This window comes from Mustela putorius, unplaced genomic scaffold (genome assembly GCF_011764305.1).
Source record: "Mustela putorius furo isolate JIRA1106 unplaced genomic scaffold, ASM1176430v1.1 tig00003834_pilon_pilon_pilon, whole genome shotgun sequence".
Classification (NCBI taxonomy): Eukaryota; Metazoa; Chordata; class Mammalia; order Carnivora; family Mustelidae; genus Mustela; species Mustela putorius.
In genome coordinates this window covers 135,652,533-135,677,627 of record NW_025421987.1, presented here as the reverse complement: position 1 = coordinate 135,677,627, position 25,095 = coordinate 135,652,533, and the positions used below count along the sequence as shown (strand labels likewise).

Sequence of the window (25,095 nt, the reverse complement as noted above, 5' to 3'; positions counted from 1 at the left end):
AGTGATGGTGGCAGGTCCTGTGAAGCCGGAAAGCATCCGGAATTAAAAGGCTTGAAATTACTCACTGGACCACTGCCCTTGGAGTCAGGCTCATCAGTGCTCTTTGTTGCAAACAGATCTCTTCCCTTTCTAGACTTGCAATTTGGGATCTCTTTTGGCTTAGCAACTCACACTTTCCCAGATGTAATTTTACTGAAAAAATAATTTGCATATGCTTCATTGTGACAAAAGAAATGCGTGCTTATTGTAGAAAACTAAAATTCAGTTAAGTAAACAACAACAACAAAGCAAGCTAAAACGTTGACACTCCCATCTACCTAAGGGCAACCATGTTTAACCCGTTGGTGTGTATCTTTCACACCCCCTTCTGTGTGGTGTATTTGTGCATGAATTTTAACTACAGGGCAGCAAGGTCAATTTTAACAAGCATAAAGGCAGTAACTAATGAAATAGAAAACAAAACCCAGTAGATCTGATTGGGACAGCCAAAGGCTTATTCTTGAAAAAGACTGGTAAAAGAGGTAGATCTTTATTGGTCTCCTCTAAGGGAAAAAGAGAAAAACACACAAGTGAACAACACTTGCGGTAAGAACAGGGACATAACTAGACAGAGGGAGATCACTAATCTAAGAGAACACGATGTTTGTAAACGTGTAAGGATGCTACCAAAAAGTTCCTGGGAAAATGCTTGGTGACTGGTGGGAACATGTGGAAGCAGTCTACTAACAATGAGGAATCCACTCCATTAAATTTGTGCACTTTTATCTTAAGGTCAAGGTCCCAGGGTGTGGCCCCGGGCAGGTGGGTGAAGGTGGTGGCTGAGGGATGGCGGCCAAGGATGGAGGAGAGTTCAGCCACATTGAGGGTTTGCTTGTGCACGACTAGATAGACCAGCAGGTGCTCTTCAATGCTCATGAAGTACCGCATTCAAAGCCCGCCTTCAACATTCTAGAAAGGTTCAAGTTCTGCATTAGCAAAGAAATCACAGATCAAACTCCTGAATCATTTGCAGCCATTTTTTATTCCAAACGTGTATTTTTGTAAACCTGCATTTCCCAAACAGTGCAAGTGAATTAGAAGTGACTGCATAGACTTGAATACATGTGACTTTGTAAGGAGGAGCTCCCCTCCCACCAAAATTCCTTAATGGAAATGTACATGGATGCATCAGTCAGGTTCTGGAAGTGAAGTTAGCGTGGGTATCTGCCATGCAATTAATCACTCTTAAAGCTTTTAAACTCACTCTGCCCATCACACCGTGCACATTAGAATTAAAAATAAAAAACAAAACCTTAACAAAGTCTGAAATCTAGATCATTGTGCTATAAAGCATTGCACCACATGGGAAATTTGTCCATTATTCCCCTAATGTGCTGAAAATCAGAAGACATTCTAGAAGGTTCATATTGGCCCTACTGGCTCTGTATCCTCCCTTCAGCCATTCTTTGTTTCAGAAAATATTCTCCACTCTGTATACCACCCCTCTATATAGCAGAACAAAACGTCCTGGAGACCCCTGTCCATTGGAACATTTCTGAAATGACACTCACTGCCTGCCTTCTGTCTTCTACAGGGCCTTTCCCCTGCATGACCGTCCTTTTGCAGCGCCTCTAAATTCCACAAGTTTGAGTTCAGGGCTAGCAGGTTTCACCAGATGCACATTTCCGACATGACTTATGTGTAACTGCATTCCCCTGGCCATCATGCCTTTTTCAAAAATAATAGTCGAATAACCTTTAAAAAATGACCCTGCTACGGTTTTAACCAGTGGCATACAGCACACATATCATGGGGGATCTTTTATACTTCCCCCTTGAAAACAGGTCCCGGATGTTCCTGCCTGCAGTTTTCTGTTTGCTTTTAATCCCTTTGGTAGGCTATGCATGACTCGGTGAAGGAGGACTATTGCATTTTCTACAACATGTACCAGACTTGGAATCCTCCTGGTGATGGAATTTTCCTGAAGAGCTGACTGAAAGAGCAGATTCCTGATGTGTGCCTGCCAGTCCCCATAAAGGCAGTGGACCCACTCCCTTCTTCTAGCACCTCCTTGTTCCTAACTTCATGGCCTCTTCTTGGTGACAGGTCTAGCACTCACGGTGCGGATGTTCCCAACTCGTGAGTCCCATATTAATGAAGCAGAAGCGAATCATTTTTGAACAGAGGGCAAGATTTTCCTCAATTTTGACCAAGGTCCTTTTTCATATTTAAAAACCGTCTCCGTATTTCTGACAGCAAAAACCATACTGAATCCACAACTAAAAGCGGCAGCAGCTGTGAGAGAGAGTATCTGATAGGATTCCACAGTGGACCCGTTCGAGTGGGAAGGTTAGAAACTGGAACGTGCTTCAGACTTTTAAAAGAATATTCTGGAGGAGTAACGCACAGATGCCATTCACCCTGTCTGCTTCCCCGGAGAGCCTACTGAGAGCTTCTGAGCTGTGTGGAGTTGGTAAGATGCCCAGCTGAGAGCAGGCTCACAGTGTGCTTGGCTTCTTTATCACCGTGTTAAAGCGTTCCCTGTTGACTCACCTGTTGCTCGGCCCCATCTAACACACAGAGGCACCAGCCTTCCCCAGACAGATTCCTGGAGTTGTTGCCAAAATTTGCTTCTGGTGATGCCAAGGCCATTTTTTTTTTTTAACTGCCTTATGAAGTCTTCATGATCTCCTGAGTATATGACTACTCATGTGGGTCTACTATTTGGAATGGACCAGAGGCAAAGAGATCCTGGCTCCGAGACTGCCCACGGGAGCAGAGTGAGTCACCCTCTAGGCCACCCCCAGCGCACCTGCCCTCCCTTGTGGGAAGCTGGTTAGTGGCTATAGATGCGTTTGTCCAAAGCTGCTGATCACGCTGATTCAGGCTTGCCACCGGAGAATCTTCAGGGGGTTTATGAAAGGACAGCATGACATGGTGAACGAGAATCCATCACAGGAAAGCTACACGTGGGGTCTCCTAAAGGAATCCACACTCCACACTCCTCTTGTAGGGGGGCCAGGCTCTCCAGGCAAAATGTGCCTGCAGTGTTCTCGGGGGAACTTGCAGCAGGTGCATCACTTCTGATGCACTGCAGGGGCCCCGTAAGAATCCTCGAAATGAGTGACTAAGACCCACTCAAAGCTGCCTTACTACTTTGGAGAAAAGTCTCAGGTCAACTCTGAGACCTGGTTTCTTTGCCTGCATCTGCCCAGCAGTTACCTCTGTGCCTCCATCCCTCCGTTAGGAGCAACATCCCTAACTTCATTCTAAGACCTGCCTCATTCATGCCATGGACCCTCTGGCGTGGCCATCTCTTCCCTATTCACCACAAGGGGACACGTAATACATACACCATCTTCCTGCATCAGAGTCAGCTGCGTAATGAGGCAAGAAAAGAGACTCATGTTCCATGCCAGGTTCACAGCTGTCCAGCATCCTCCTGATTCTGCCCCAGCATGAGACGTCTTTGCAAATATAAGCTGAATACGGGCACAGAAAATCTGTCTCCTCTCTGGAGTGGAGTTCTGTGTCTTTGCACCAATGGTCTCACACCCCAATATGTTAGTTTCCAGCAAACGCAGCCCTGTGAGAAAGATCCTTCATCTTTCTGGTTTCATTCCCATTTGATGCTGTTTGTTAGGTACTGGGGGCCTCCATGGGCTGTAATAAGCCAGGGAGGACTCTGTCAGACCCTGCTCTTAGCCACACATTTTTTCTCTTGGCAGATGGTTTGTGGGGACGGCAGCCAGAGCTGCCCCAGTCACTGAATGTTCACGATGGACCAGGCGCAGTGCTGAACACACTACACCTGTCATGCCATCGCCCTTTAAGAAAATCACCTTGCACTCTGAACCGGGCGGCAATGCGTCTGATAATACACATTGTGAAATGGGGAGACTGGAACTGAAGGCCACAACTCAGCATTCACACACTTGGGGGCAAGGCTCATGTCAGTGCTATGCTCAGATCCCTGTGCATCCTTTCTTTCACATTGTTTCTGGAAGTCCCCCCGAGGGTGGGGGCTGGGGTGCATTTCCAGCTCTCCTTTAGAGGACCACCTTTGGGCTATCAGAGCCAGTCTGCCAGCAGGAACCAAGAGCGGGACTTTGAAACCTCCCGTGGGTGCAAGAATTTGAAAGCTCAGCTTCCTTGCCTCAGTTTGGGACCGTTCCTCATGGGATCAGGCTGAAGCTGCCTTCCGCGGGATGTCCTCTGAAATGGCACCCTCACCTGGTTTCCTCTCCTCTCCTGTCCTGCTTCCCTCACACCCCTACTGCTGTCTCCTGGGCATGGGACACTCCCTTAATCAGTTACTTGCATACAAACCCTTGTATCAGAGTCTGCTATTTGGGAACGGTACAAAGGACAGGTTGAATGGTCATCTCTGGGAAGGGATCTGCAGTCACCATGAGCTGGGACAGCAGGAATGGCAGGGGACGTGGAGACCTCCGAACTCGATGAAAAGGCCACGCATCACAGCATTCAGTCACAAGTTTGGGCTCGGTGGGCTCCGATGTAGTCCTTGTGGTATGTGGACCCTGATGCATAATATCCAGGATGAGACATCCTGGTAAACCTTCTGAGGTTTACCAGATGACCAAATGGCCTTGCTCCAAGCTCTCAGCTATCAATCCAAGTGGAAGGAGGGTGTGATGTCTGCTGTGTAGGTGATGGAGAGCAGACCTAGGCCAGGGTCAGGTTTTTCTATCCAAATGCCTGCTGGAAATCTCCCAATGAAAGGTACATATGAAAAACCACTTATAGTTCTTTAACACATTACTTTGAACTTGACTCCTGGCCATGAAGAGGTGAATCGTCTCAAGGGTCTCGGCGACCCTACAGCTCACACGCAGCTCAGCAGCTTGGTGGACTCATCCCACGAGGTTTCTTCAGATTATTTTATCTGCACGTCTCTGGTAACAGCAAGTTCCAAAGTACGATCAGGTTTTTATCCTTCAAAATTTGTATGAACGCACGTGTCCTTCCAAGCTTTCAGACCAGATATCAGTGCTTGAGTGAATTATAGAACTATTTAATAGAAATAATAAAACATCGATACAAATATAAAGACATAATCAGTATAAAAGGCTTGTATTTATAAAAATACGTTTAGGTAACAGTTTTCCCCTGAGGGTTGACCATGCACGTTGCATCCATAAATATCGCTCAGCTCTGGTGCTTGTTTTTCCCAAGTTCGGAGTTCATTTCTGAAAGGAAACGGGTGGTGGCTCCAGTCCCGTGACCTGGCCGGAGAGGCTGCCCCAGGTTGGCTCCTGGGCTTGGTAACGTGAGGAAGAGAACAGCATCAGTGGGGCCTCCGAAAAATCTGGAGAAGATTCTTTCTTCCAAATATGGAAGATACAAAGATCAAGGACGATGGGTGAATTGACTGGGTCCCGTGGCTGGCGTGGCAGGTCACTGGTTTTTCTGGACCCAGTCCCAACCATCTTCGTTCTCTTTCCGGTTTTTTTCAGCTTCAATGATTTCTTTGTACCTTCGGCGAAAGAAGCCCATCTGAAAGGCAGAGAGGGGAGAAGATAGGTTAGAATGCTGGAGAATCAGTAGTGGTGGTCTCCTGGGTGAGGAGGAGGGATGATATACTCATAGATCTGGGCGGGCTCGGAAAACCCCTGGGATGAGACCGCTTTAGGAAAAGCATTTTGTGGTACTACCTTCCAAATGCCTGGACTTCATGCAGGCTATCTTATGACTGACTGTTCCTTGCAAAGTGCTTCTTGTGGCATGTTTCCCAAATAGTATGCCAGGGAACCCTGGTTACTGACCATGACTCAAAGACATTTATTTGGGAGCCAAACAGGTTTTGTGGTCAAATAAGATTAGGAAATGCTGCGTTCTTTCTTCCTTTGAGAGTTATGGAATGCACAGGAGAAGAGTCAGGGTCTAATAAAACCCTTAGTTAAAGGATCTAAGACATTCAGGGACTTAACATTTCCTGAGCTCATTTGGCTTTTGATAAACCCATTACTATCCTGGGAGACATTAGTCGTTGGGTAATTGATAAATACTGCTCTCCCAGAATAGGCTGGTAAAAGTGTCTGCAGTCTACCTCGCTGTCCCTCTAGGTCTGTAGGTCTGTCGGTCTGTAGGTCTGTCCCTTTCTGGCAGACCTATGAGACATGCCTTGCCTGCACCCAGCCAGAAGTGTGGACTCCCCGAGATTTGGCACCTCACCGGATCCAGGATGGCAGTTTGCTATAGCTTAGTTCTGGAAACGCCTTCCCCTCTGACATCTTACAGTTTTTCACATCCTGGAGGAAGAGTTTCTAGCTCCTCTCACCCGGTCATCACTGACTGCTGGCGGTAAGCCGTTTTCGCAGCCCAGAGCTGATCTTCTCCCATGCTCAGGGGGACATGGCATGTCTCATCCTTTGTCTACTGGCCACTGTTTCTGAGGTCAGACATCCGTTCCTGCCTCTGCCCTCAAACATGACTGGCTGTGGGTTACTCCCGCCCCCTCTCTTCTTGGGTACGACAGCCCTCAGGTACATGACTAGTTTCCCCGTGGAACATACTGGCAGGGGAACTGGTCTTACAGCATCTTTATTGGCTTCCTTCTCTTCCCTATCTCACTTTCCTGCTCTGATCAGTGTTTCCTGGGGTCACCTTGCGAATCAATTACCCACCCTCAAACCCCTGTGTCAGCCCCCTTGAATGGAGGGACTCCAACAGCCATACATGTTACGTCTGCTGTTGGCCAGTCTGTGGCACGCTGGGAAGATGCTCACCCCAGAAATGTCTGCAGCGTGCTGCCAAGAGCAAATGTAAGCCCTGAGCCGGGGAGTCATCACGCAAGCCCAGCTCTCAGGCACACATCTGCCCCAACTCCTTCAGTCCGAGCTGAGCACCCACAGTCCTGATGGTCACAACTCTCCCCCCACCCGCCCCAAGAAGGGGCTGACTGGCCTCACTGAAGATGAGAACTGTCAAGACGGCTGCCAGGAAGCATTTCTACCCACGTCGCCAGGAGAACCCCGAGGGTTTGCTTTGAGTGGAGTCAGGGAAGGGGTAGGTGCGGTCTGAGTGACCTGGAGGAGGCTTTCTTTAAACAACTGGCGAGGGCCTTGTGTTCTGAGCATCCCTCCTCATGGGCAGTTTTCTGCAGCCCTGGTGGTTTCTTCTCGGCACTCATCAAAACCCAATCTTCTGAGCCTGCCCTCCAATTCCAACCCCCCTTTCTCTCTCCTTAAATCTCTACCACCTTCTCCCCTCTGCAAAGAATGTGGAACAGGGGCTTGGGCTAAATATTCTGGAAAAAGGCAGAGGACACCAACAGAAGGTCAGAAGGGCAACCTTTGCCTTACTAGAAAGGTCTAAGGCATTACTGCTTGGAATACTGTTACGATAAAGATGTGGTTGATGGAGCAAATGTGTCACAGGCACCTTCTGTGCTAAAGAGCACATAATCATGAGGCTGAGGCTGGCTGTAACTGGGAATGAGATTCTGGAGCACAGAACTCTGCCCACGGAGGGCGGCCTGCTTCACGGGTCCCACGTTATGTACTCTCAGTTCCAGAGAAGTAACTCGTCTCTACTGTGGTGCTAATTAAGCTGGATTTCAGCTGTTCCCACCTTATCTTTCCCACTCGTCTTAAGTCTTAAGACTCCCAAAAGGTAAGATTTCGCCTGTTTTGTCACTGGAGCTGAGCATATCCTCTGAACCTGGCAGGAATGATAAATGGCAAAAATGCCCACCATCGGGGCGCCTGGGTGGCTCAGTGGTTTGGGCTGCTGCCTTCGGCTCGGGTCATGATCTCAGGGTCCTGGGATCGAGCCCCGCATCGGGCTCTCTGCTCCGCGGGAAGCCTGCTTCTCTCTCTCTCTCTCTCTCTCTCTGCCTATTTGTGATCTCTGTCAAATAAATAAATAAAATCTTAAAAAAAAAAATGCCCACCATCCTGCATTCCCCTCATCCAGGCCCTTTACCACAGGACTCTATGGCAGTTCCCAGCCCCAGGCAGGGGCCGACTCCCCACCTTAAATCTGCACTGGGACTTGTTCTGACAATTCTGTTCCACTCTTAGGCCTCAAGAGGCCTGCCATGCTTCTGCTTGTTCCCTCAGGACCCTACCTGGCCTCCATGTGACTGAGTCCAATCTCAGGGAGAGTGCACCCAGCTGAGGCCCGCCTAGACCAGCCAACCACCCAGCCACCTGCAGGTGCACACGTGACACGTCTAGCTGAGACAAGACAGCCCCCCTGTTCAGCTCAGCCCCACCCACAGACCTGTGTGCTACGTGGATGTTTGTCACTTTTAAGCCATTAAACTTTGGGGGTGGTTTGTTATGCAGCATGAGGTAGCTGATACAGTACTCTGTGTTTTTTGGTCTGATTTACTGAGTGAATCAACACCCACAGGAAGAGAGGCAGAGGGACAGCCGATACGGTTCTGGGTCTAAGGAGCATCACTGTGCCTTGTCCTGCTGAACAGACTTTTCTTGTTCATCTCCAAGCGGCACAAAAGTCGATTTATTTTCTCATGACTATGCCAGCATCAGGATTTGAAATAGAGTGTGCAAACCATCTAGCAAAGACTTAGAGTACCTGGATTCCCTGTCTCATGTAGCTTGCATGTGCTCACGTTTTTAAGGGTGACACTTGTTACCAATGCTGTGAATGGCACCATTGTCTCCTGCAGGCATCTAGAAGCAAGCTCTTTTCTATCAAGTAGTGTTAGCGTTAGTCCTAAGAACCCCCCCCCACACACCTCTGGAATGACTGGAACGCTGCTCCCAGAAACAGCCTTGCAAACTCTGTGCCCTGCTCCAGCACCGCAGCTTCTCAGAACACTTTGTCCCACCTAACCTGTGGGTAGTCTCTTCGATGGAAGGTTGGAGCCACTGATGTTTGCCCTGTCTATGAAGCTCAAAGGCCATTTCTTAAAACACAGTCCCCCCTCATGGTTAGTGATTGCTAGGTACAGTAGTGCAGGCTGTGCACTGCTTGTAACGGGGATGGTGCCCCTCACATCACAGATATCCTGGACATGTAAATGCATTACAACTATCTTCCACCAGATGGCAATAGAGTGTTGTGTCCTCCACCCCCCCCTCCCCGCCGCCCCCGTCTCCTCCCCCCTCAATGAAACAAAATTCACAGTCGGTTTTCCGAATTTTCTGACACAGGGAAGTAAAGTTTCTGGACGAAGGGGTGCAGCTTAGTAGTCTGCACAAAGATGCCATATAGGCTAGTGGGGGTTCTGTCAAAAGAATACACTCTCTTGTGTGATCAAGCTAACTCCATTTCTATAAAAAAGAATATCACCTTTGTGCTTTTGTTTAGAGCCGAGTTCTGGTGTTTGATATAGGACCCACAGCCCAGGCTCTGAGTTTCCTGAGCAATGGCCATCAGAACTGTGTCCCACCAGGCCTACCCAGTACTCAGGACAGATGTGGCAGAGGGAGCCCAGGGTCCTGATTACCGCTCACGCTCGACTACCTCCTTCCTGCGCCACGGGGAAGGTCATTTTCTGGCTGTGTCCCAGAGCCTGAAGGCAGTCTGAAACCTCAGCTGAAACCCAGTGACAGTTTTTTATATTGGTCCCCAAAGTAAACTCGGGACTGCAGCTGTTTTCAAAGAGTTTTTGGAAATTTGGGGTAAACTGAATTTTCCATTTTTATATTGAAGTACAGATATCGTAAAAACAAAGAGAGTCATACAATTCTGAAAATAAAGATAAACTGAGACCTCAAAGACCCATGCGGCAGGTCCTCCTCTCTCTGACACACACTCTCACTCCCATTAGTCCTCACAGTTACTTCCAGGAAAACCTTTGAGACGTGCCAGGCAAACCTGTTTTTGCTGCCAGCCGAGCTCACTGGGAATGATCCGTGAGGAGTTTAATAAACTGGACTATCGGCAGCCACGCACTCAGTTTCAATCCAACGGAGTCCATGTTGTCCTGCACTTTTTCTGAAACCTTCCAGGGCTTGCCTTGCCACTTGAAGGGCAAAAGGCTCTGTTTACAACTGTTCTATCTGTAATGGAGGAAATATTCATGGAAGCCCTAGAGGAGAGACTCAAGCCAAGCTTTGCTCAGCAGCAAACAGGGGTAGCAGTGTGCTTTCTTGCTTTTTGTCTTTGCTGGGTCCTGATAGGAGCCTGCGGCCCCACAGAGCTGCTCCCTGAGTCCTCCTGACAGACTCGCACAACTTTCTGATGTAAACTTGTATCGAAAACCTCCCAGAAAACAATTAGGGGAAGAGCAGATCTCCTCTGAAGAAACCTCACTAGGGAGGCATTGCGGGAGGCCTGAGGCCTAGGAAGACCCCTCTGGGGTCTGCACCAGCCTCTTCCTTCCCCGACCCTTTTGGGGTGAGTGAGGGACTAGCTACCCAACTCCATGGCATCTGGCCTCCTGTTCAATCCCCACCCCCGCCTTTCTGGCCCTTGGGTGGTCTCCTGGGCAGCCGTTCCAAGGACCTCGGACAAGCTCCTTCTTTGGACTAACTCGCGGCCTCGTGTCTACGGGTCTCTTCAGATACTGGAGTATTTACACAGCATGTCTCTGTCTTGAGATGTCAACTGTACAACATCAGCCCAGTATTTACTTCTGCGCATAAACACGTCCCCACGGAGTGTTTCTGGCACATGGTTTTAATTGAGACAGTGTGAAGGATGTTTGTGCGTGTGTGTACACACATGTGCACGGATATCTGTGTCTTCATTCTCTGGAGGAGAAGCAAGGATGGGTTCTCACAGCCTGGCTGGAGGGAAGGTGATAACCTGGTGACCCCTGGAGGAGCTGCCAAACCTTACACATTCTCTGAGCCATTTCACAGATTTATTTTCTCAAGTGTTTCTGCTTGAGGTCAGGAGTAAATGCTCTCAAATAAAAACCACGAACCCAAAGCCAGATTTAAAGCAGCAGGCTCTTGGAACAGGCCCAGCGGAGGGTTCGAGGCCGCCCTTTCCTGCCACGGCCTGCCTCCTCGCTGCTTGGGAAGGGGAAGAGCCAGGAGGGTTCTAGCTTTTTTGGGCAGGGCCTGGGCACGGGGCTGGCGGGGTGGTGGCATCTCCCTTTTCCCCAAGGCATCTTGGCTCGCAAAAGGAGCAAAGAGGTGGGAGGGGAAAGGTTCCTCGGTTGAACGAGGATGGGGAGGACACAATGTTTCTCCTCCACCGAGGGGTGGCCCGTGGTTTTTGGCAACTGCCCGAGGGAAGGAGAGAGAGGCATTCAGAGAAGTCGGGGGGCCCTAAATGAGGCTTTTTCTTCTAAAGGGAAAACATCCCCGCATCTTCACTCTCTTGCCACCTGACTCAGAGGCTGGCTGCAGGACTTGACATGTGAGTCCCACACAAGATTGTTGGCCCTGTGGGGCAATCGCACTTTATTCTATAAACGGGCCTTTCTGATTGTCGTGAAGAGGCATGAGGCCCGGGCCCGGGCCACTTCAAACTCTGTCAGGAGCTAAAGGCAAGGAGAGGGGAACTCATTTGGTTTGTTCTCCTTTAAAAGAGTTTCACATTTCAAAGTTTTCTTCCTGCGCAGTGGCTTGGCAGGCTGCTGTAATCCTCACACATAAAGTTTAAATTATGGCTCCCAGTGTCTGCTAACATCCCAGCTTTGGGAAAGCTGGTTAGGATCCATTTCAGTATTTGAAAAAGCGTCTGGTTAGTTTGGGGCCCTGGTTGTGGATTTTGTGCCTGAGCCAGGGCCTGCAGTCGCCAAAGCCTAACGATGCCTGGGATGTCAGCGGGTGGAACTTCGGGAAGGCCCTGGGGTGTGCCCAGAGGCAGACAGGGAGGCTGAGTGGGAGGTAGAGAGCCTGGGGTCCCGCTCTGGAAGAGGCATCTGCCGACCCGTAAGGGGTCTGACTGGAGACAATCAGCGGACGACGGGCACATTAGTAGCACCACCGTGACCGGCAGGAGGGCTCAGGGGACAGTGGTTCAGCACCTTCATCCGGCCATGTCCTGCTGACCTCTCCAGGTGTGGGTACTTGGCTTAGCCACCACAGCTGGCCACTTAGCTGCATTTCCCAGAGGTCTTCCAGGCTGAGTAAGGGCTCTTTGGTTGACCGCTGTCCCTTTTCCCAGAGCCTGTCCCCCTGTAGGGACCTGGTGCTGTCTACTAGAGGAAGACACTAGCCATCCTCCAGGCACCCAGTGTGCTGACCCGCGGGCCTGCATGGCACAGAATTCATCCACACGGCCACCTGCTCTGTTCCATCTTCAGCACCACGCAACGATCGGTGTCTCTGTGGCACAATCCGGGGAACCACTATTTTTGGCTCAGCAGCTCAAGACAATGGCAAGCAACCAAGGTAGCAAGATCAGGGACTACTCTCACCTTCAGGAGATGGGGCTCCATAAGATAGAGGACTTGTAAGGGGCTCCCTTGGCTTCAAAGGCCCCCATGAAGCAGGTCCCAGTCAGCAGGGGCAGCTGGGTACCACTTCGTGGCTTTCCCCTTGACAGGAAGGGAGGGAAGTACATATGAACTGTGGCAACAAGCCTGAACCATGAAGACCTCCCACGGTAGTTAAATGTCAAGCTGGCCTCTAGCCCAGCTAATCAGCAGACTTGTACACACTGGACTGTCAGTATATCAGATCTCCACTAGCTACACCGAAGGCACCTTTCTTAGGTGGCAGACACAGGAATCACAGTGGCTAGGGGCTCTGTAGGTGAAGTTTTAGGAATACGCAGGTCTTCAAAACTAATTCTACATTTTGCTTGCCATGTCCAACCTCCTCTAAGGTCCTCATTCTTAGTCATTTAAGAAAGGAGAGGTTTGTCTTGAAGAAACTTCCTTTGCCAACCTCCTTTCTGCTTTGCAGTCTTGCCTGAAGAGATTACCTACCCTGAAGGCTGCGTGCGGACATGAGTGTTGCACTAAAGTTTACTTTTATTCCCTTTCCCTAAAGGAGCTGTGATTTTACTTGTGATGCTATGGAAGAGGGAGGAGGTTTCAAATACTTTAAAACAATAGTGACTTTAAAAGAAAAGATTAAGAGTCTGCTCACTTTTCTGGACAATGTGAAGGCGGCAGATGGAAGGCGACCACAGACCCTTTGCCCCTCTTCCTATGAAGACGTGGGGCCTATTTCCACCCGCGCTCCCACCTCACATCTGGCTTGGCAAGTGACTGCTTTGACCAACAGAGAACAGTGGAATGAGGTTAGGCCAATTCTGGGCCAGCCTTTAAGAGAACCAGCAACTTCTACCGTGTTCTCTCGGGCCCTAAGCCATCAAGTAAGAAGAGAGACCCCTCCTCGGGAGGTTCTGAGTCTACATGGAGAAAAAGCTGTTGCACAGCAGAGTCTGGCCTCCCAGCCATCTCACCAAGTGCCAGCGGTGTGAGTCCCCCAGACAAGACCAGCCACCAGGTAAACGTCACTGAGGGATCCCACTCAATGTCTTGGGGAGCAGAAGAATCCCGCAGCTAAACCCTTCCTGGATTTCTGAACCATGCGTTTGTAAGATATAATGTAATGGCTGCTGGAAGCCACTCAACTTGGGGGCGGTTTGTGACGTAGCAGTGGCTCTGTGGTATAACACCAAAGCCCACAACGTGGGCAACAACTCCACCAACCACCGTGAAACCTTGCCGGCGTGAATGCCTTTCGGGTGTCTGCTTGGCTTCCTCCTTTTATGCGACTTGGCCCAGCCCCCTGCCTCCAGTCACAGTGGTGGACCTTCTCTCACCCAGACTTGCAGAACTGGGAATGAGAGGCGGCTGGTCAGCCTGGGACTGGGGCTAGAAGTCACCGAGATGTCCTTCTCAGAAGGGTGGAAGGAAGTGTGCGGAGGCAGGTCTGCTCTGGGAGAACGTGATGCAGGTGTGCAGAGGGGCAGCGGTGAGGAGCTGTGCGGGAAGAAGGGAGTGAGGGGAAGAGGGGTTGTCTGGCTTGGTTTCCGGATGCTTTCTGGGTCTGCATGTACACGTTTCCTTTGGGGTCTAGGCGTACCCTTGCATCCTTAGAATTCTCTTTCTTGCTTAAGTGGCTGTGAATGGATTTCTGTTTTCGTTCATTTGTTTGTTTTTGCAACTGAAAGAAAGGGCCTTGGTGAAGTCTGCGATAAGTATGTTCAGCCCTGGAAACTGAAGGGAAAGCTGGCCGGACCAGTGAGGGGACAAGAATGTCCTTCTGCTGACCTTCTCCCTGCTGGGTGAGGGCGACTGGGAGTGACCCAAGCCCAGTCTAGTCTCCTATAGGCACCACACACCCAGAATGCCTCACACCAAGCAACTCTTTCTCCAAAATGACTTCAAATCCTGCCTTCCTTACTTTGGCTAAGGGAAACCATCTATTGTCTCAGCTAAAAACAGCAAAGCACTGCTACTTTCATGCCTTTGGACCTCCCCAGTCCAACCGGCCACCAAGCCCTGCCTGCTCTCATTTGCTCCCCTCCCTGCCCCCTGTGGCAACTGCCCTAGCCCCCAAAGTGTCCCCAGGTCTCTCTCCTGAACAGATCTGGCCACCCACTGCTCTGCCTCCAGACCCCCAACTCCTCCCCTGTCCCTGGGGCAGCGGTGCTGCCACAGCCGAGGCAGACAATCTTGCTGCAGGACGCTGCCCGCCTGGGACACGCCTCTCACAACCTGCTCACTTTCTCACCTCCTCTTCCTCCAGAGGGAATATCCATCTCATTTACGAAACGTTCTCTGACTTCTCTCAGGTGCTTCTCTGTGTTAAGCTCAGGGCCAAGTAAGCCTTTTGCCTGTGTCTTTTCTATACCTCAAGCTAGAGGTGAGGGTCTCTGCTTTACTGAGGAGGAAACTGAGGTTCAGAGAGGGCTGCTCTCCCAGGCCTCACCCTGGCGAGCAGGCAGACAGGTTCTAGCGCACAGCCTTCAGCCGGCAGAGTGCCGCTCTCACCTCCCACATGGTACTCTGGGGCCTTTCCATCCCCCTTGGGGTGAGGGATTAACAGTACCTTCTTCCCAGCTTCCAGAGAAGCTTGGGCACACTCATCTCCCTTTATTATGTGCCACGTGCCACATGGGGAAGTGTTCAAGGGTAGGGAGGAGGCACAATCATCGTTGCATCCAGCTCCTACCCAGTGTTCAGTAGATGTGAGCTGAAATGAAATATTGCTTTTGGATGCTTAACAAAGTGGTTTTGAGCCCACAGCGTATCATTCAACTGTGTCCTTAAAGCTGTTTCAGACCGTTGTCTTCCATCTCATTGGTAATGGCAAGACCTTGTATGGGGTCAGTGCCCCCACCTGCTGCCATGACTCTGCTCTCTCTCCCAGCCCAAGGTAGAGGGTGGTGTCTGCTTCTCGGGTCTTGGCTCTCTGGATCCCATATAGCTGGGTGACATCCGGGTCCTGGCTACCCCATGACACCCATCTCCTGCAACTGCGTTCTTTAATAAACATAGCGGAAGCACAGCTAGGTAGGAAGGAAGAAAGAGCCTGTGCACAGTGCTGGGACATACCCTTGGATAGCAGAGCTCAGGACGGTGGCCAGGAGGAGGGCATGCTCATCACAAACAGGAATGGGGCACGGCCACCACACTCCCCACTCTATGTCCCCATCTGGTCTCACGCACCCAGCCTTGGAGGATTTCCTCTCATCCAATAAGCCCAGACAAAGGCAGAAGGAAGAAATACACCCCGCCACCCTGCACAACCAACCAAAGCCCCTTCTGTCTTCTCAGATCCCAAGCACTGAGCTGGCTTTGTTCTCTATGCACAGACCAGAGGTGGTCCAGTAGGAAGGAGATGGAGGAGGATGGGGGAGCTGACGACCTATCTGGCCACACAGATGAAACAAATGACAAACTGGCAGATTTTTTTTTAAAGGTAATATCCACTTCTGGCAAATAAATAGGAAAATAGACACTTTTGATACAGTGCTTGTACGCGGGTAAATCGGTATAACCTTTTTAGAGGCAATATGCGGCATGTAATAAAAGGCTTACAGCATGCGTTTCCTTTGACTTGGCAATTCCATTTGTAGGGTTTGTCTTTAAGCACATAATGAAGAATTTGTGCAAATATTTGGCTCTGAGGATATTCACTGTGGCACCGTTAAAGGAGGTGTGAAACCAGGAAACGCCTAAATTCCCACGTCCTGGTGTTGGATGAGTGAGGGCAGACTGTGCAGCCTCATGACTGCGCAGACAGGGGGTTTTTAACGACATGGAAAGATGCTCACAGCACTGTGTTTGGAGAAGAAAGGGTACATGGAAAGAAAAGCACGGGAACATAAGATAAACTTATCTTCAAGTCATATAACTCAATGTATTTTCCATGAAACCTCCAGATACTCTTTCAGGTGATGTAGCTCTAAGTTCAAAGCAACGAGTCCCATTGTGAGTCTGAAAAACGTGTAATAAAAACATTGCTTTTCCTGTTTCTAGACTTCTTGGATAAAAGTGTATTTATTAAGCTTTTTTTTTTTTTCCAGAATTAAAAATTGGACCCACAGCTTTGACTTTAGAGGTCTTATACCTTAAAATATATCGAGGACATTACTGGAAAATTCAACATCCTAGTCAAACATAAGTAGGTCCCAGGAGAATGCTTGAGCTACGTCTTTACACAGTGAGGAAGGTCAAGAAGAGACAATGCTGCTCATCATGGTTATTCTGGGATGTGGACTTCTGAGCGTTTTACAACTTTTTTTTTCCTCACTGACATGTTACAAGGTCTGATGGATGAATACAAATTATTTTGTAACCCCAAAGCAGCTGATTATTTGAATCTAAAGCATCTGTCCACAATGATATAAAAGGCCATTTCTACCTGCATCTGAAGCCGGGAAGGAGCCCTGGAAAAGCAGAGGGTCCCTGGTGCTATTCTAGGAGAATCAAGAGCAGACAGAGGTTCCCCTCATCTGGAAAACTACTATCCAGTGGAAGAGATGTACCTTCGTTAGGTAATGACTGTGAGGTTGTTACCAATGAATAGAGAGCCTCTGAAGTAAAGGGGCTCCAGATCTCTGAGAGTGTGAGGCAAAGAAACCATAAGGTGAGGACATGCCCCTTTTTGAGAAAGTGACAGGAGGCAAGAAGGATGGGCAGGTGTTCCTTGGGGAAGGAGGTGGGGCAAATCTATCCCTTGGCTCACCTACGAGGGTTGGGAGAATGTACTGACTCTTTGGGGGAAGAAATCATTTTCCTTTTCTACATGGGTAAAGAACAAAGAATTGTTCTGCAATCCATTTGCCTGCATATGTCTGTTTTCTAAAGTAAATGGTGAGCCACTCCAAGCCCGGCTGTTCCTCCCCAGGCTTCTGTTGTGGTGTCAGGCCCTGATAGGAGCGGCAAGAAAGGTAAGAACAGACCGGGGCTGAGACATTTGCTGTCCCTCTAAAGGTCCAGCCCCGGCTGTGAAAGGCCTCAAGAGGAGCCAAGATTCCACTGGCGCCTGCAGGGGACCCTACCCTCCCTCCACTGCACCTGCACTTCGGAGGAAGTCCTAACGGGACACTTCTTCCAAGAGTTCCCCCTCTGGTGAGGCGGAGGGCCAGGCATCCCTGCGTGGGCCCCGCGATCACCCCAACTCACCTTCCAGAGCAGAACAGCCAGCAGCAGGAAGATGAGGATTCCCACCAGCAAACTGATGGCAATGATCCAGCCCACCACATAGCCCCGAGGCTCCAGGTTGTGCAAGGCTTCGAAGACAACCTAGGAGGCAAAGCAGAAGTGGGGATGATTCTCAGAAGTACTGAGAGCAGGACAGAGCCCGGCCAGGGCTTGACATCTGGATGGAACTACAGATCTGTCCAGACTGTTGTGACCAAAGCCGGGATTTTGGTTCAGCGCTTTTCTGCTTGTAGACTGATGGATTTTTGACAGGATCGGAAAAGGCCCTTGAAATCCAAGTCCCAGTTCTGGAAAGGGTTGTCACAACAAGCCTGACTTCAATATCACGTGGTAAGGATCTCAGAGCATGCTGTCCGTTCTTGATTCAGGCAATGACAGTCTCCCTTTCATTACGGTTTTGCAATGAAGGGTGTGGGCATGCCCTCCATGTAAGACTCTACTCTTCCCAAGTGTTCACCTCACGGGTAGCTTAGGACAATCATTTGGTCAATGCCAATTGCCTGACAGACTGTCGCTCCACTGGGGCCAGGACACCATCTGTCTCGGGTTTCATGGCTTCACACAGCAGGCCCTGCCTCCTGAAGCACTGGGCTCTGGGTCTCCACAGGAGCCAGATGCAATCCTGGCCCATGCCACAGGGAGGCCAGTTTCCCCAAGTTTTCTGGAAACTCAGCGGTGCACCAGACCTAGCCATCGACCTGCGAGTCAACTGGGTGCTCCTTTGCCTCGTTCCTCATCTGGTGACACAGCAGATGTGGCCTGAAATGGGCCATGTATAAGGATTTACACTGCAAAAGCTGGCAGATGAGTCAGGGCCTCCCGGCCCCCCTGCCAGAGAACTGATTGCTCAACACATATTAACACTAACTGTACCCTCTGGCTCTGTTTTAGCCTCAATGGTCATGGTAGAGTCTGGTTTTGTAGAATTCAAAGCAACCATTGTGTCCTTGCTGTTCAGTAACCTTCCCTATCATGCACTGTCCACTCGAGCTTGCTGCAAAACAGATGAAAATTGCATGCTGGGCAGTCATTGTTTCCTTTGGCTGCCTGGCTGGCCCCCCACCCCCCCAGGTCTTTGTCCAAGCTGGGTCATCCCCTCCTTGGGGGAAAGCCATCTAAAGCCAGCTGGATGCCAGAGGCTCGAGGAGGCTCTGCCTTTGCCAAGAAGCCTCACTTACCCTGGGAGCCTGCTGTCCTGCCCCATACCCCCAAACCACATGGGGTGATGGGGCCCAATACTGACTTACAGTGAGCAGCACTGTTTATGTCTCCTTTTAGAGCCTTGCTCCCAGCTCTCAAATTCTTCCCAAATGGTCCTCTGTGTCAGGCTTTATGGTTTTCTTGCCATCTCTTGTCTAGTTCACACAATCACCCCAAGAGGGCTTCAACACCTGCTTTATAGATGGGGACCATTGAGGCCCAGAGAGGACAAGCCTTTTGCTCTGGTCCGTGTTGCTTAAGTCAGGATTTGAACTCAGGTCTAGCAAACCCCAACTCCCCAAATCGAAGCTTGTCAACATCACACCATAGAGTGCCTAGCCGATGGTGGCTCTTCTTACAGACTAGCCCTTGGTTAAATGGACCATTTCTCAGCTGTGCCCTGATGATAAGGAAAGCCAAGTGCGAGCATCTCGATCTCACTACGTCCATCCCCACAGCTCTGGTAGGAGGGCAGGTGTGTGCAGTGGGAAGGGCTGGATGGTCATTCAGGATGCAGAAGAGCTGCCATGTTCGTACCTGCAGACCCTAAATCCAAAACATTATCTCCAGGAAAAGGAGGCAGAGCAGAGACCATCCCTTCCTGCATGGGGACAAGTGAAAGAGAGCTGCCTACACACACAGTAGTCATTCTGGGAATGGAAAGGAGGCCACCTTGAGGCACATACTCACTGGCTGTGTGACCTTGGGCAAGGTACTTTCCCTCTCTGCGCCTCATTTCTCTCATAAGCAAACTAGAGGTAAAACAGCACCTCCTTAAGGAATTCAAGAGGACAATGCGCACAGGGTCCTAAGTCTAACACCTGGGAGAGCCCATCCTTGACAAACGGAAGGAGATTTTTCCATCAGTATTGGCAGGAGGGTATTTTTGAGGTTATGCATGCTTGGCTACTCTTTAATTTAAAAAAACAACAACATTTTTGATGTCTAAGATGCAAAGAGAAAAGAGAACACAACCCAAGGCACAACTCACTAAATTTTTATATACTGCATGCTAAATGCACATGTAATCAGCACCCAGAATAAGAAAGAGAACATGTCCAGTGCCTCCAGATGCCCGCTTTGCACCCCCTTCCTGCTAACACCCACATCAAGCATAAACAGAAGCCTGACTTCTCAGGGCCTACATTAGCTGCACCTGCTTCTCTCCTCAGTATATCTGGGACGGTACAGTGTGAACTCCTGTGTCTGGCTTCTCCTTCTTCTTCTTCGTCATCATCATCATCTTCTTCTTCTTTCTTTCTTTCTTTTCTTTTTTTTTTTTTTTTTTTAAGATTTTACATATTTATTTGGGAGAGAGAGCACAAGTAGGAGGAGAGGCAGAGGGAGAAGCAGGCGCCCTGAGGAGCAGAGAGCCCCATGTGGGGTTCGATCCTAGGACCACAGGATCATGACCCAAGCTGAAGGCAGATGCTTCGCCTACTGAGCCACCAGGAGGCCCCTGTGTCTGGCTTCCTTCTCTCAAAGTCGTGTCTGGGGGACTCATCCAGCATGTTTATGCTCACTGCTGTAGAGAACTGCCTAGTGTGAACCCACCGCAATCTGTTTATTCATCCTCTCCCTTTAGGGGCTGCCACCAAGGAGGTTGAGCAGCCCTGAAGGGGATGCGAGGTAGCAGCCCAGAGAGGGGGTCTGAAGTCTGTCATCCTACACCCACTACTTTCTATCTGGTCCAGCTAGAGATTCCTGTCTTTAAAGATGGATACGTGCCTTTGGGTTCTTGTCCCTAAAAGGCTGTGGACTGAACCACCTCCCAATTCAAAATCTCTCGTGGTATCTAGTGCAGATGAGCTTTGAGGCACTGTGGCCAACAGGTATGACTTCAGGCAACCGAAGTTTCCCGAGTTGTGAAATGGTGGCTTTAAAGGGAAAAATCAGGCAGTGTTGTGAAAGCACCTGGTGGTTGGTCATGTTAACACAAGGCTGCAAAGCTTCCTTGACAGTAAGGTGCTGAGGCAGGCCGTGACGTGAGTGCAGCATGGGTCGGCCATCGTCCAGCTCTTTCCAGAGCACCGAAGTCTTCTTGGGGACCCAGCCTGCCCCTTGCTGCCCAAAATTTGCATCCCGGCAAAGCCGCGCCCGAGCTCTGGTTTTGTGGATACAGACAGTCAAGAGTATCCACTGCAGTTTAGTCTAGAAAATTCTGCAAGAATGCCCTGACACTTCCCTGGAATGTGTGTTTAATCTTTCCTTATTTTTAGCAATGCTGTTCCTCCTCTTGGATGTGTGTCTTGTGCTTTGGGAGAGATGGTCCCTGCACATCAAGACTCTAATAAGTCCATCTGGGGGAGAAAACCAAGAGTGTCCTGTGGTTTTAAGAAGTCACGTCTCAGATAAGACCCCAAAGGAAGGCACAGCTGCTGGACTATGGCAGGGATGGGGTTGGGAGTCAAGAAGCAGTGACCCTGGGCTTTGTCTCTACCATTGATGAGCCGGTGACCCGAGTCAAACCCCTGGAACTTTCCATGTATCTTTTCTCTCTGTTTTCTTGTTTCCGTCCCGTCCCCAGTCTCTGTCCCAGGTCAGCTCCTGGTCTGCATTCCCTGCATCATTTCGGGAGCCCTGGGGAGGCCCCCCTGCTGTCAGGAGTATCTTTGTAAAATGCAGGTCTTCTCTTGCTTCTCTGCTTACACTATTGATGTGAATACACCATCCAGGGTCCCAGGCTCTTTACAGTCTGGTCTCCCTCCTGCCTTGTCAGCCGCACACTGGGCAACCATACACATCCTAGCCAGTCTGCGTCAACTTGTCTGTGGGGCCCGTGCTCAGGCCAGTTGGAATGACCTTCAGTTCTAGTCCACTTGGCAAACTCCAATATTACTCATCTTAAAAATGTACATGCCATTTGGTCCATTAATTCCGTACTTGAAAATTTACTCAAAGGCAAAGAAATATAAAATACAGAAAAAGTTTTTCCTTTAAAGATGTGCACTGCACAATTATTTATCCTCACGCAGAACAGAGATTTCCCTAATGCCCAACAACAGGGCAACAGGTAAGTCAGTAGATAATTATGGTTAATCATGATGTGGACTTCCATAGAGCTATTCAAAAGGATGTAATTGCACTGTCAAAGCACAGTTTTCAACAAGCTGAAGACATGCCTCTCCCACAAATACAGAGTGAACAACTGTTAAAGATGTATTTAATTCATTATGAAGGGGGATCAATGGGATGGTGAAACTAGTTCAAAGAAGGATGGTGAAAATCAGATACAAAACTCGGTAGTAGCCCACAGGGTGCTGAACTACAACCTTTGGGATTTTATTTTCTGCTGGAGAGAGAAGTCATTTTCACCTTTACTGGCAAAAGGCATTTATAACTGATCAGTCTTCTATAATCAACTTGTAACTTCACAGAATCCAGGCCCTAGAGCTTTAGGCAACCCTGTTAAACCTTTTCTCAGATTTTAGTGAATTGAAGGTCCACATGAGGAACCTGGTTACAATGCAGATTCTGCATCTCTGAGTTTGGGCTGGGGCCCTGGGAATGTTCCAGTCTACCATTGGAAGGACATGCAATCATCTTTTTGCCTGGTTTCCATGTTTTAAGTACTTTTAGAAAACATGATAACAACATGGGAAAAATTAAAATTTTACGTCAAATGAAAAAAATGAGAATATCAATTTACTGTCTAGATCACATCAGCTTTGCAGAAAAAAATGATAGGACATTTCAAAAGTACACAGGTGCTTTTTGGTATAATGGGAACTTTTTTTCTTTTTTCTACTTTTTTGCTTTTAAAATTTTTTTTTAACTGAGCATTTCAAAGCCAGGTTAAAAAAAAAAATGAGAGAGACTGGGCTCCAACATCTCCTGTTCCAAGAAGCCTAACCCACCGCCTCTCTTTTTGGCAGAATTAGTCATTCCCTCTCTGAGCTTTAGGAAATGACCTCTTTTAGCAGAGAAGACTTACCATGGTATCTCAATGGCACAAGCAGAAAAAATGGAGGTTCTCTGGTTGTAAAGAAGGTAGGCAGCCAGAGCCCAGGCTGCTCAGCTCTCCATTTGCAAACCTGTCCCTCCTTATCCCACCCCAGTAGGCCTGGAACCAGCTCAAGGGAACCCTTGGCTCCACAACACTTAGTTTTTTTTTTTTTTTTTTTTTTTAAAGATTTATTTATTTATTTGACAGAGAGATCACAAGTAGACAGAAAAGCAGGTAGAGACAGAGAGAGAGAGAGAGAGAGAGCAGACTCCCTGCTGAGCAGAGAGCCTGACGCGGGACTCGATCCCAGGACCCCGAGATCATGACCTGAGTCGAAGGCAGCAGCTTAACCCACTGAGCCACCCAAGTGCCCCACAACACTTAGTTTTAAAACCACAGCTAAACAATTGGCGGGCCCGGCCTTAAGTCCTTCTCGCTCTGTCAGACAATGATGTATCTCCCTGTGGATTTTTACAGAACAAGGTTCCAGGTGCATGTCCTCCTGTCGCCTAAACCAGGATCGTGATTCACGATGCCATTCGTGAGTGCACACATTAATAAATTAGTTAATGTGTGCACATTAATAAATGTCCTCTTGGCTAGAGCATGAGATGAGGCACGATGTTGATTCAGTCTGCAACAGAGAATAGCGTTCGAAGCCCGAGTCTCTGAGTGTGCTTCCTGTCTATCTCAAAAATATATTTGCAAATGTGATTTCTTGGTGGGGAGTTCTGGCCGTGCATCCATCCGTCTGCCCACCCACCCGTCTGTCCATGCAACCATCTGTCCATCCACCACATCCACCTCTCTGTCTACCCATCCATCCAACCGTCCATCCAACTAACAAAGGTCTATGCGGCAGCTGCCACGTGCCAGCCACTGTGGGGGTTCCGTGATGAATCAAGCAAGCAGTCCTCGCGCTCACAAAGCTTCTGGCTTTTAGAGAATCCTGACCAGTCAGACACATAAATGTGAAATTCCAATTTTGACAAGTGCCCCAAGGGAGAGGTTCATGGTGATGAAAGACTCTGGGATAGGGATGGAAGTCAGAAAGAGTTCCCTGGGGGAAATGACTGAGCTGAGGGTGATGAGTCAAAAGCAGGGGGAGAGGCAGCATTCTAAGGAGAAGGAGAGTGTGTGCAAAACCCCCGTGGCAGGCGTGCACTTGGAAGGGGTGGGACAGGACCAGAAGACCGTGGGTTTGGGACAAGGAGAATGGACAAGAAGCCAAAGGAAGATGTTCAAGATACAGTTAGAGAGCTAGGAAGGGCTGGAGGTTGTGTTAAGAATCATACACCTTATGTTAAGAGGAATGGGATTGTGATGCAGGTTTCTGACCAGGGGAGAAGGACATGGCCTGCGATGTGCCAGGAGCACTTAGCGGGGGAACAACTGCAGATTAGAAGGGAGAACCTCCCACGGTGGGGGAGGGGTTCAAGGAACAAACAGCCTGGGGAACAGGGTTGCAGGAGAAGTGGCGCTGGGAAGTGAATGCTTCTGGTAGGAAAGGAGGGAGAAGAAAGGGAAAGATATTGAGGATGAGGGAGAGGCTGGTGGTGGAGGCTGGCAGAGGCTGGCAGGAGGCCGAGAGATAGAAGTTCTGAGCAGCAAAAGGATGGGTGATGGCACGGCCGGCTGTGGACTGAAGCCAGAGGGCTTACATGCTAGGTGTTAGCCAAGAATACAGAGGAGAAGAAGGAGGCTGAGCGTTTGTCTCCACAGAGGCTTTGAGGAGGACAGACATCAGGCTGTGACCACAGCCGGGCGGATATGGGGTGTCCTGCCTGCCGCTGTGAAGTCTGAGGTACTCCAGGCTGGCAAGCTGATGTCAGGGGACCACTGGGAGCCGACTGCCAGTCTGAGGCAGCTGGCAAGCCAGACCAGGGTGCTCTATTCCCTTCTGTGTTTCCGGGAACTTTTATGTTCCCACCACTGCAAACAGGCCTCATGTCATAGCCGGCGATGCTCAGGTCTCTGGAAGGCCTGAGGACACGATCACGGTGGGGAGCACCCAGCCCAGGCCTCTGCTGGACCAGGGCTTCCAGTGCTGAGATTCCCCGGAGGAGGTTCAACCTCAGACCCAGGTCGGCTGAAGGTCAACCACAGTGGCCAGATGCTCTCTACAGTCAACCTCACACCCATCTCCCAGAAAAGGAATTCGAGTACAAGAAAACGTGGATGGGGAAGAACATCTGGGACAATGAAATGACATTTCCACCCGCTTCTGATTACATCTCATCGCCAGTGAGAGTGCGGAGGAGGGAGGACGGAGAGACGGCCGTGGGGCTGGAAGAGATGTTCCCGGCACAACCTCGTCTTAAACTGCTCTCAGAACACAGCCTTTGGGAAGTGCACAGCTCAGGGGAGCAGGGAGACCTAGGGAGACAACGTCCAGGAGCAGAAAATAAGCCACACATCTGGCGAGACTGAGGCTGTATGCCTACGC

At 49.6% G+C, this 25,095-nt stretch overlaps 1 protein-coding gene across 1 annotated transcript in view; it reads right to left on the bottom strand.

Annotated features, from left to right (window-relative positions):
* Positions 1-1,002: 1,002 nt before the first annotated feature.
* Positions 1,003-25,095, bottom strand: part of ITGA9 (integrin subunit alpha 9) — a 319,285-nt gene continuing 295,192 nt past the window's right edge. The window contains exons 27-28 of the mRNA XM_045089112.1: positions 17,465-17,584; positions 1,003-5,496 (exon numbers count right to left, since the gene is read on the bottom strand). Of these exons, the coding sequence (XP_044945047.1) occupies positions 5,398-5,496; positions 17,465-17,584 (219 nt within the window). The 3' untranslated portion in view covers positions 1,003-5,397. The remainder of the gene's footprint in view (positions 5,497-17,464; positions 17,585-25,095) is intronic.